This window comes from Gavialis gangeticus, unplaced genomic scaffold (genome assembly GCF_001723915.1).
Source record: "Gavialis gangeticus isolate Ggan-Ray unplaced genomic scaffold, GavGan_comp1, whole genome shotgun sequence".
Taxonomy (NCBI): Eukaryota; Metazoa; Chordata; order Crocodylia; family Gavialidae; genus Gavialis; species Gavialis gangeticus.
In genome coordinates this window covers 19,952,811-19,964,200 of record NW_017729014.1, presented here as the reverse complement: position 1 = coordinate 19,964,200, position 11,390 = coordinate 19,952,811, and the positions used below count along the sequence as shown (strand labels likewise).

The window sequence follows — 11,390 nt, the reverse complement described above, 5'->3', positions numbered from 1 at the left end:
TAAGGGGTATACGGCCTTCAGAGTCTTAAGTGGGGGTCTTGAAACAGAAACCCAAATCCTCACAGTGTTTGCACAATTGTAAGCCAGTTCTGCCTCACTTGCCAACGCTGCCTTGCACTTTCACTTGGAGCCTTCTTACAAGATGTGTGGGGGGGGCACAGGAACCCCACGTGATGTAACATAATACAATGTAAATCTCTCCGAAATTGCATTCTGATCACACGTTAGCCAGCCCGACTGACAAAATCACCCAAGGGGGGACAGGACCCGTCGTGGGTAGGTTGCTGGAAAAACCTGTCCTGTCTTAGCCCGTCCCGCTGCACATGTTTCTCTTAAAACTCCTAATCCAGAGTGGATTTGCCAGCATCTGGCTCTTGGTTATAAAAGGCGCTTTCCCACCCTGTCCAACTTCAGGGAAGTGTCAGAATTCAAGGAGGCAGCTTTTGCTTCCTTGGAGTTCAAAGTCTCCTTCTCATCTGACTTAGGGATTTGTGATCACTTGATTTCATTTTTACCAAGAGAAGATTTCCCTCCTAAATCTTTTTCATCTTCTTCTTTCCACCGGGATCATTTGAACGAGAGCTCTTCAAGATGGAGATCTGGTGTTTTTCTTTTCATGGAGAAGGGTCATTCCTGCCCCCGTCGCTCAGCGCTGTTAATCAGACCATGCACAATCTTCTTGGGCTGTTTTCAACTCTTTTGCAGAAGGAGCAAGTGATGCTAAAAGAAACGTGCCCTATAAGCACAAATGCCCATGGGTATTGTGTGCACATGTGTGAACGTGCGTGTGGAGCATAACAGGAGAAAATGACAGGTGCATCCATTTAATACAACCCAACAGGAAGCCAAATGTTAACATAATATTATGGCTATTTGTTAGTTTGTGCTATTGTGTCTGGAGCCCAAGTCACGGACCAGGACCCAGTGATGCTGGGCACTATATCAACACAGAACAAAAATACTGTCCCTGCCTCAAAGAGCTTATGAAGCGTTATGCACCCTGGTGCACACTTGGCCCTCAGGGCTTTCTTTGACATTGCTGACAATGCTTAGGGATGGCCACCAATAATAATGACAATAATAATACAATGTACCTTTTTTCCAAAATTCAGCTGCTGGAAATTGGGGCCTGCATTATAATCAAGAAAATACAGTAGCAGCAGTTTCTACCATTCAGGCCTCTCCCAGGTGAAAGCAAAAGTAAAACTGCATATGCTCCAGGCAGGCTTCTCTAGCTGCTGGCTGTGAAGGCCTTTTCTTTCTCCCGGGGCTCTCAAGGGAAGAGCTGAATTTCCTTCATTCTGCCTTCCAAAAACAGGGCACATCTTTTATTTGGGGCATGTCGTATGTCAGGAAATATGGTAATATACAGGGACCTTGACTAGAAAAGGTTCTGTTTGATAAAGCAGGGCATAAGCTAATCCAGAACTATTCAGGGTTAGGAAGGACTTTACACTGCAGGAGTATTAGCCATCCAACAGCCCACTGACCGGTCACCTCCTCTGACGCTGGTACTGGCCGTTACAGGATGCACGACAGCTTTCCCTACAGTTCACGATGAATGAACCCCACCCATGCTCATGCTTCATTTGTTTCTGCTTTCCGCGGACATTTGTGCCATTGCATTTCACTAGTATGACACATTCAGAACGAATCGCAAGCTTCCAGGTTCAAATAGCCTCAGAAAGCAAATTTAAAACTGACTGGACTACCTGTGAGAGTCCCCACCAAAAACCTTCAGTGAAGGATTCATGCTCATGTGGTCAAGAAGCAGAAAAAATAGCACGCGGCTTCTGTAAGCATGTGACCAGAGCTGAGAGCAGCACAGGCCACAGATGAATGAGATTTGTGGAAAAACGTGTTGCATATTTTCAAACATCAAATGCACGCCAGCAGTTCACAACTGGTGCGTGTGCTTTCCACAATGAGAAAGAGACGTTCAGTTCTTTGGATAAGAGACCAAATATAGATTGTTATCTGTATTGCCAGAAGGCCTAGAGACCTAAAATGAGGTCAACATCACTGTGCGGTGGACTGTTTCAGCCAAAGACAACCCATGCCCTGAAGAGTTTGCACTCTGACGACACAAAACAGACATAGGATGGAAGCAGGAAGCAGGGCACGGGGAGGCAAAAACTTACCCAAACTCATTGAGAGGCTACACAAAACATTCAAGTTATAAGGCTCCTAGTTCAGTGTCCCAACCCCAGGCTCAGTCTCAAACTTGACAAGTCACTTCGGACTTATCTGTACATCTATGCTATATTTCTATAAGCTAAGGTGTGAATTTACACCATACAGACATATTGCAATGACTCCCCTGGGAAGCCTTCTCATTCTGGTGTAGAAGTACAAGTCCGGTTTAGCTTACATCTTTGGCTTAAGCCAAACTGGAAAAAAAAAATCGACTTTTATACCAGAACAAGCAACCACACAGAGAGTTACACCAAAATAATTATAGTGCATTAACCAGCCCAGGATAATTGGTGACACTTTCTCATTGAGCTCTAATTTTGCAGCTTAATTCTTTGGAAAGTGCTTTGAGGTACTCAGCTGAAAGATGCTCCAGAAGCGCAAGACATTTCTATTTTGGAGGCACTTTGCACTGGTGTAACTGGGGTATAAGTCTGCAGAGGATCCGGTCCAGTATCTTTGTCGCAGCTGCCATTAGAAGTGCATACAGAGGAAGCCCCCATAGATGTCATTAGCAGGGGTTGGATGCAAACCACGCTACATCACATGAGCTAGCTAACTGTACTAAATGGTAACAGCAATGAGCTCTTATCCATCTGAGTAGGTGACACGGACTTTGACAATATGTCCCCTGCCTTTGTCTTGATTGTCTCTTGATTAAAGGCCACTGGGCTGCACGGTCCCCTTCATAGCTTCATAGATGGAGACGATGGTGCTCCCTCTGCACTGATGCATAACACAGGCCAGAGAACCTCACTTGATGCATCAAACAAGCAGCTTCATCTTGCAACCAGCAATTCTCCCTTGCTCACTTCTTCTCCCCAGTCACCACAGCCTCACCAAGCCAACATACCCCTCCTGCAACCCAGTCAGTCCAGTGCAATGAATTAAAAGAGAGCTGAAGAAGCATGCGTAGCCCTCCCAGCCTAAGTGACTCAAACACATCCACAGGTGCAGAAGCAACAAAAAGTACTGACTGAGTAGCATTTTTTGGTCTGAAGCCCATGGAAGTGAAGGCAATGAGTTTGGACTGGGTCTTGAGTGAGGGGGGAAGCGTGCCCGGTCGTCACTCCCTGCAGGAAGGAGTGGTTTGCTTCGGCTCGCTAGAATTGGGGGATCCCGTGCCACTGTCTCACTGAGCAACTAGAAAGGCCGGTTGGAGGAATTCCACACCCCCCAGCCCCGACTGCTTTCACTCTTGATTTTTGCTCCATTTTTTTTCTCGCCACTGTGAAATTTAATCATGTTTTCTAGCCCTTTAGGCCTCACAAAGTCCGGCAGCTGCATTCTCATCTGGCTTGAAAGCTTATCCGCATACTTCTCAACCCCAAACTGGGATGGGCCCTGAGAGCTTCTCCGACTGAATAAAATAAAGCAAATCCTAGAGACAGCTCAAGCTGCCCTTCCCACTGTCCAAGAGGGAGATGGCCAGTGATAAGACCCACTGGGGCAGATATACGGATTTGGGGAATCTGTCTTGAGCCTCTCACCTGGGCAGTGAGAACCCAGTGTTGCACAGGTTTATTCGAAGGCACTGTTGTTTAGACAGGCCGCAGCATGGTGCTATCCCTGGCTGCGGCGTTTATTGTAAAGACGCCATGTGCTAGACCACAAACAGCATCGCGGCACAGAGAAGTGAGGAGACATGCGTATTCCCTCCGGTCCAGTGCTATCTATTTAGCTTGTCTAACACAGAAGCCACGATGCTATAATCTACCTATTTATCTTCTCGAATGGCACAGCCATGTTGCTATTACAGTACTTAATCCTCCAGCATGATTCGCATAGTTGTCAAATAACTAGGCAGGATGGTTAGCAGCACGTCTGTTTGATCGCTTCATCCTCACGAGATAGGGCACGGCTACGATCTCCCCTGTGCGAAGCAGGACACTGAGGCATGGGGAAGATAACTGCTTCCCCCAAGGTCACGCACGGAAGCTGTGGCAGAGCAGGAGTTTGAACCAAGTCTTAGCCCAAGCAATGGGCGCTCTTCTTTCTCTTTGTACTCCTCCCGGCATCCTTTGTGGGTCATCCCACTGCAATTTTGATCAGCGGTATTGATCTGCATAGGGATGCACCTCACCATAACTCACCTTTTCTTCGTCCCAGGTGTGGTTCAGTAACCGAAGAGCCAGGTGGCGCAAGCAGGCAGGAGCCAATCAGCTGGCAGCTTTTAACCACCTGTTGCCCGGGGGCTTTCCACCAACTGGGATGCCGACTCTGCCACCCTACCAGCTGCCGGACTCCACCTACCCAACCACCACCATTTCCCAAGGTGAGCATCAATTTAACTCCGCTGAAGCGGCCGCTATATGCAAATTTACCGTCTGTCGGGAGGCCAGGGATGGAAGAGGAGGCTGATATCCAGAGTTCAAGTTACTGAGGGTCTACCAGGTCAAACTGGTCTGCCCCCACTCCAATGGTGCCTACCCCTGCATCACAGTGTCCCATAACTCCAGAGTCTGGAATAGACCCCCCCCCCCCCCCAAATGGTGCAAGCACCTACTCTGGATAAATTTAACAAATGCTTGGATGCTTATCTTGCTGGGGTGGTCGGACCCCAGCTGACTTCCTGCCCTTTGGGCAGGGGGCTGGACCCGATGATCTTGCAAGGTCCCTTCCAGCCCTGATGTCTATGAATATATGAGTGTATAACTGTGTCTCTTCCATTTAATGGAGAGTAGGACAGGGCATCGTTCAAGGTGGAGTCAAAGAGTGACCTTCAAAGCACAGGGAGTGAAATGCAACCAGGCAGGGGAATGTGCAAACATCTCAGCTATATTTTTCACCTTAAAAAACCCTTATGAAAAGCCCCTTGCAATTGGCTCTAACCGGTGTAAAGATTTTTGCAACAACAGCAATCACTGGCATGAAAGTAGGTTGCAATGTGGTTTAAGCAAGCAGGCAGACCAGCTCATCTTTACACACCAGCAGACTGGCAACTCAACAGCAGCTCCCAGCCAACCTGCCTGCTTAGAAACTGGTTCTATTTCAAACTGGTTTGCCCCAGTCCTTGAGTTTGCCATTAGACCTGGATTTGTTGAGAGAGGGCACGTTGGGGGATGTCCTCAGGGACAGGACTTAAATCAAAAACCATTGGAGTCAATGGGAAGGTTCTTGTTGACACCGATGGACCAGGCCCTGGCAAGGACATCCACAGCTTCTGCTGGGGGAAACTGCAGAGACATGCAGTAGGGACCTCAGGTCAATGAGTCATTTGGCCTTATCTCAGCTTTGTATTCCCCACGCACCTCTGTATAAACTGAACTGCCCTCACATGTGAAAACCTGGCTGCTTTCCCTCTGCCTTCACCATCAAGCTGCATGTACTGAAGCAGTGTTGTTGGAGAAAAATTAGAAGGGAGAAGAATGTGAGGGCCAGTGCAATTTGAAGTGACAATATGTCTGAAACAGGGAGACTAAAGGAGTCCAAATGGAAAAAAAACCTTGCCCACTGATGGCAACCCAGCTGGCAGAAAAGAGGCTGGTATTGCGAGGGGGAGACAGCTCCTGAAGTCAGGAGACAGATGCTAGCTCCTGATATCTGGCAGGAGCGAATTACTGGTTTCACATCAGACCCCGGTATGGTGCTTTGCACTGTCCGCAACATTGACAGACAGGTTTTCAGACTGTGTTCATGCAAGATCCAGGCCTGAATATGCCCGGGCCCTTCAGGTCAAGAACGAGGTTCACTGATAGAGGTCAGAGGGGAGCTAAGGACAAGAGTGCAGGGGTTTCGGGTCACAGCTGAAATGCATGGACACAGCAGAGAGCAATGCTGGCATGTCAGCAGGTGCTACCGGCCAGGGCTGCAGCATATTGGTTGAGCTGTGACAGTCCCAAGATCAGAGCGGTAGGATTGAGATGCACCAGGGGAGGTGCATGCATGATCCTGGCCAGGTTACCCATTCCTCACTGTCCCATGTTGATTGCTTTCCCTCATCACTTGGGGAAAACTGAGGAACAAAGGAAGACTAAGGAACAGAGGAAACTATACAGAAAGGCCTTTCAGGTCAGTGCCATCTCCCGATTCTCCTCACTCTCATCCTCTCTGCAGCTGATGGGGTGGCCTCCCCTGGGCTGGTCCGCAGTGCCCGGTGAGACAAAGATGGTGCATTGTCTCTTGAGGTGGGAGAATTTTAGTCAGAGAATATTGCAAGGCAAGGATGTCTTAGGCCGATAACTTTTATTGGACCAATGGCATAGCTGAGATAATGTTAGACAAGCTTTTGAATGCAAGGCATTCTTCATCAAGTTCCTTGTAACGCTATACCCAAATATGCAGTCGGTCCAATAAAAGATATCACCTTCTCTTGCTTCTTGCATAATTACTGGGCTATCATGGTTACCACATCACTCAAACACTACCATTCAGAGAATAACAGTTCACTGAAAAATGTGGATATGGCCATCCCAAAACTGTTTGGAAATTCAAACTGGAATTGCCGGATACTTTTTGGTTGGAAAAAAAAATTGGTTGGAACTTTTTTGGTTGGAAAAAAAGTGTGATGGGCTCAATTGATGATGCCCCTTTTTAACCTGTAGCAATGGGGGTAGAGCACTCACCCAAAACCCATGGCACAGGATGCTATCATCCTCTCCTGTTGATGCTGGTCCACTTTACAAAAAACGATGCAGAAACGACAGTTCACTGGAGCTGGGGTGGACACTGGGGTGCTGCCTCCCAGGGGACTGTCCAGACCCACAGATTGAAGAGTCTTCTCTGCATCCAGTCCCATTTAGTCTGGTGGGTAGGACACTGCCTTAGAGGTGGTAGCAGAAGGAACAAACCCCCTCTTTGCTTGGTTTTAAATTCTGTTGAATCCAAACCGAATGGTCTGGATGAAGCCACAAGATACCAGTCATGTAAATGCTGGACCTCAGGAATACTTAGCTCTGGGCGGTTTCTTTGCAGATGGGGGCAGCACCGTGCACAGACCCCAGCCCCTGCCACCGTCCACCATGCACCAGGGAGGACTTGCAGCTGCTGCTGCGGCTGACACCAGTTCTGCCTACGGGGCTCGACACAGCTTCTCCAGCTACTCGGACAGCTTCATGAATGCTGCGGCTCCTGCCAATCACATGAACCCTGTCAGCAACGGCCTCTCTCCACAGGTATGTGACCTTCTTCTGTTCTTCGTCTGTAAGCCAGGAACGTTTGCTCAGCCCACACCCTTGGAGAGGTCACACTTTATGCCCCTGCCATCCAGTGTCAGAGTCATTATCACACCCTTTCTGAGAGGGCTCAATCAGCTGGTCAATCTGTCCCTCGATGATCTACCTATCCTGAGATCATCACCGTAGCAATCTGTGTCTCTGCACCCTTTAGCAAAGCCCAGATCCTTGCTGGAGATGTCACGGTCGATTCCCAGATAGCTAGAGACTGGCTTGAACCTCCCAGTTCAGGGCTGGCTGAAGCCAAAGGGGGTTGCTTGTTAGAGGAGGGCCCATCTGGGGAGTCCCTATACCGGTCTGGGTACAAATTGAGAGATAGTGGGGCCTGGGGTTTTGTATCGTTTTCTGCACGGAAGTAACCTTGATGCAGTTGAGTCTGTTGGCAACCCTCTCCTGGGACAGAATAAGAAGAGCTGGTGGTCTGAGAAAGAGAAAACATATGTTCCAGACATTCAAGGGAAAGAATAGAGCACATGGGTTTTACATTTTACATGTAGCCCCCCTTGCCTTGCTTCCAAACTCCCTCCCTGAGCTCAGAATAGAGCATAGGGCTTCTAGCGCCCAGTCCCCTGCACCAACCATTCAACTCAGCTGCCTCCCTAAAAAAGCAGCTGTCCTGGTCTTTTTCTGGATGCTTTCGGGAGAGGTGCATGCAGGCACAGGCTGCCAAGCGCTGCAGGTAACAGAGAAATGACTCTGGACAGCGTGTCACCGCTCACTGGTGAACCACCGTCCGTTCTGCAGAAACCAGGCAGCATGTGGTCATGATGGGGGTTGGATCAAAGATTCATAGGGCTAGATCCTCAGTTGGTGAGCTCCACTGATGTCAATGGAGTTATAAGGATTTACACCAGCTGGGAATTTGGCCCACAGTCTCCCCTTGCTACATCTGCAATATCAGCTCTAATTTTCTGTCAGTCCAGCATCCCCTCATCCTCGTCAGCTGGACCATTTGCTTCTCTCCTTGTCTTGGAGGACAGAGTTGGGTTGACTTTTAGATGCAATGCAACATTTACCATGTGTTTAATAGCTATGGCAATGACTCATGTAAAAGGAGGATCCCGAAGTGCTTTACACCCACCATGCTTCCACCCACCAGTGAAATACAATTACATGTGTGGTGAAATGGGGCATGAGGTTGAGTGTTCAACAGCACCATTCAAAAGCACCAAAGGTCAGAAACATGGGAAACGGCTTGCAGAATTTAGGTAGGCATTTGAAATGCAAAGGCTGGAATTGTTTAGAGAGAGAGAAATAAGAAGGGACATTGCAACCATGTGCAAGTATGCAAAAACAAGGGGATAGTCAGTGAAACGGAGAGGGAAAGCCTTCAAAAGGCCATGCTTTGTATGCAATACATCATTAATAGAGCCAGTCATAAAACCGTCAAGGAAGCCATTTGCCATGAGAAAATGCAGATTCGGGAGAAAACAAAATGCTTTGCAAAAGCACGCCGGTTTTGCTAAAATTCCACGTTGAGAAAAAATGGTTATAAATGGTGTAAATGGTTCTGACAGTGTAAAGAGATCCTGCTTTGACGGTTTGGGAACAAGACATTTTGATTTTTTTTGCCATGAAATGACCGATCATTTCCATTGGTCATTATCCTGTAGGTTGTATCTCATTGTGAGAATTTTAACAAAATCCAAAGGAAATGTTGCCTTCAACCCTGAAATGATTTTTTTTTGGAATTTTCCATTATAGATTAATTTGAAAATGGGAGGATGTTGGCTGTTGTGGTCCCCCTGCTTTACCTGTGTCAGGTTAGGGTGCTATGTCTTGTGTTGCACCTGGGTTGACAGTGGTTTTGTTGAGAGGGTAGACAATGGATTTGTATGGGATGGTTTGGATTGGGATGATCAGGCCCAGGCAGGGGCTGGGCTAGATGACTTCCAAGGTCCCTTCCAGCCCCACTCCTCTATGATTATAGAGGAGTCCCTTCCCACACTTGAGTTTCTCTATGTGGCCCAGCTCTAAGTAACCTGTGGCGCCCACTGCCACAAGTTATCACTGATTTCAATGAAGCGGGACAATTTGCACCAGCTGAAGACACACCTCAGATGAGGGTAGCTCAAGAGATGCATCCATAAAGTCTGCATAGTGGACCCTCTGTGCATCGGCATATAAAGGATGGATAATGGCAGGATGTCAGGTATCACATATCAGTTCATTAACCTGATTTAAGAATCACTGCATCACTCACAAATGAAGAAGCTGTCCCGTGCGAGTTGAGAGCAGGCCATCCCAAAGACATGCTAGTACAATTTTTACTCCCCGTCACACGGTAACTTCTTGTGTTTCCATTCGATTTCTTCTGGGGCCTGGGGTGGGGAGACCTACTTTCCAAAAGTTTTTTAAAAAAGTCGTCGACATCAATACCCAACTCTTACCTAGTGTTTTTCATGTTGAAGTCCCACCTCAACATCAGTGACATTTGGGAATGGCTCAATTATGACACGTGCCCAATACTCCGAGTACTTTGGACACCTCTCCCTATGTCCCTCTCACTCTTCATAGCCTTTCTTTTATAAAGCCAGACCATTTTAGCATCATGGAGCTGACTGGCTGGGCCCAAAAGGTATCTTAACTCCTGTATTTTAGAAAGACCTACAATTTAGAGCTAATCAAAAATGATAAATACTTTTGCATGAAAAACTTTCAAATGTTTCAAAGTAGTTTTGACTGCTGCAGGGTTCCAAAACAGAATATTTTTCATTTATCTGAACTTCCATTTAAAATATTAGGTTGAAAAATATGTCTTTTTTACAGTTTTCTGACCCTGCTTTTATTTTTAGTTTTCTCCCTTTGCTACTGAAAAAATAAAAACAGCAGAGGGCAGAGGAGACTAGAGAAAAGAAAGCAATATAATAAAAAGCCTTTTTTTTAATTTTTCCAGTTTTCCAGGCAGGGGGAAATAAAGAGAGGGGGAAAGGGAAAGTTTCCCATTTCAAAAACATACCATTTTCTTTAACCAAAAAAGTTTTCATTTTAGAAATTTCCTAAAGATCTGTTAAAATGCCTGAAATATGTTTTCCTGGTCAGAATAACACCATGATTACAAGGTCTGCGAGCTCATGCTCTGTCCGAGTCGCAGTGGAAAGGGGCAGCTCTTCTAAATCTCCTATTTCTAGCTTGCTGCTTTTTACCAGTGCAGGCTGGATATTGCCTCTGTCGTTATAATTGTGTGAGGGGAATGAGGAAGCATTTCTCTGAAACGTGAATTAAAAAGAAAAAATAGCAAGTGACCGTATTTGTCCGCAGGACCGAGGCGTGAGCAGACCCCTGAGAGCAGCAGGCAGAAGGCAGGTTAGATGGTGCAGGGTACATGGTAAATGAATGCAGTCGAGCGCGTGCCTCTCTGATTCATCACAGGGGTATATGTGGTGGTGATATAAGCTGCACGAGCGTTTGGTAAAAAAGTTTGCTGTGTGATTTCCATGCAGCTCGGGTTGAGCCTGTGAAGGCTGTGTGTGCTCACTACTAGACGAGACCTCCCCAATGAATCCCAGCCCTTCCAGTAGATTCAGGCATTGATGTAACCCACCAAAGAATCATTTCTTCCAGTGTTCACCCAAATGACCCTACCCCCAAGCCTGGTGGCCAAAAAGGGGCCCTGAAACGATAAAAGCTTTGATATACAGAAGAGGGTAGAGTCCAAGATCTTGCAAACCTGAATAAAGGGACATTTATGCTACCAGGAGGGCACACACTGATGCTGCCAGGGTGATTGCCATTTCCCACCCTGCCAATGAGACCCAGCAGTTGCTTCTTAAGATATCCGCTCATAAACTCATCCTTATTTTGTAATGCCGGAGCTGTTTTAGGTTCATAGATGTCAGGGGCTGGAAGGGACCTTACAGATCATCAGGTCCCGCCCTCCATGGTTCTGCTTCTCCTTGTTCTTCAGAGCCCTGGACAGGTAGATTCAAGACTTAACTAAGGCTTCTGGCTTCACAGAAGGAGAAATACAAGAAATAGTCCCAGTAACATGAATAAAATTGCTTCGATGCTTTCTTCAAATAG

The 11,390-nt window shown here is 47.1% G+C and overlaps 1 protein-coding gene across 1 annotated transcript in view; it reads left to right on the top strand.

Annotated features, from left to right (window-relative positions):
• The window catches only part of PAX7 (paired box 7), a 182,276-nt gene that overhangs the window by 107,510 nt on the left and 63,376 nt on the right, over nucleotides 1-11,390 (top strand). Inside the window, exons 6-7 of the mRNA XM_019511923.1 lie at nucleotides 4,303-4,468; nucleotides 7,108-7,307. Of these exons, the coding sequence (XP_019367468.1) occupies nucleotides 4,303-4,468; nucleotides 7,108-7,307 (366 nt within the window). The remainder of the gene's footprint in view (nucleotides 1-4,302; nucleotides 4,469-7,107; nucleotides 7,308-11,390) is intronic.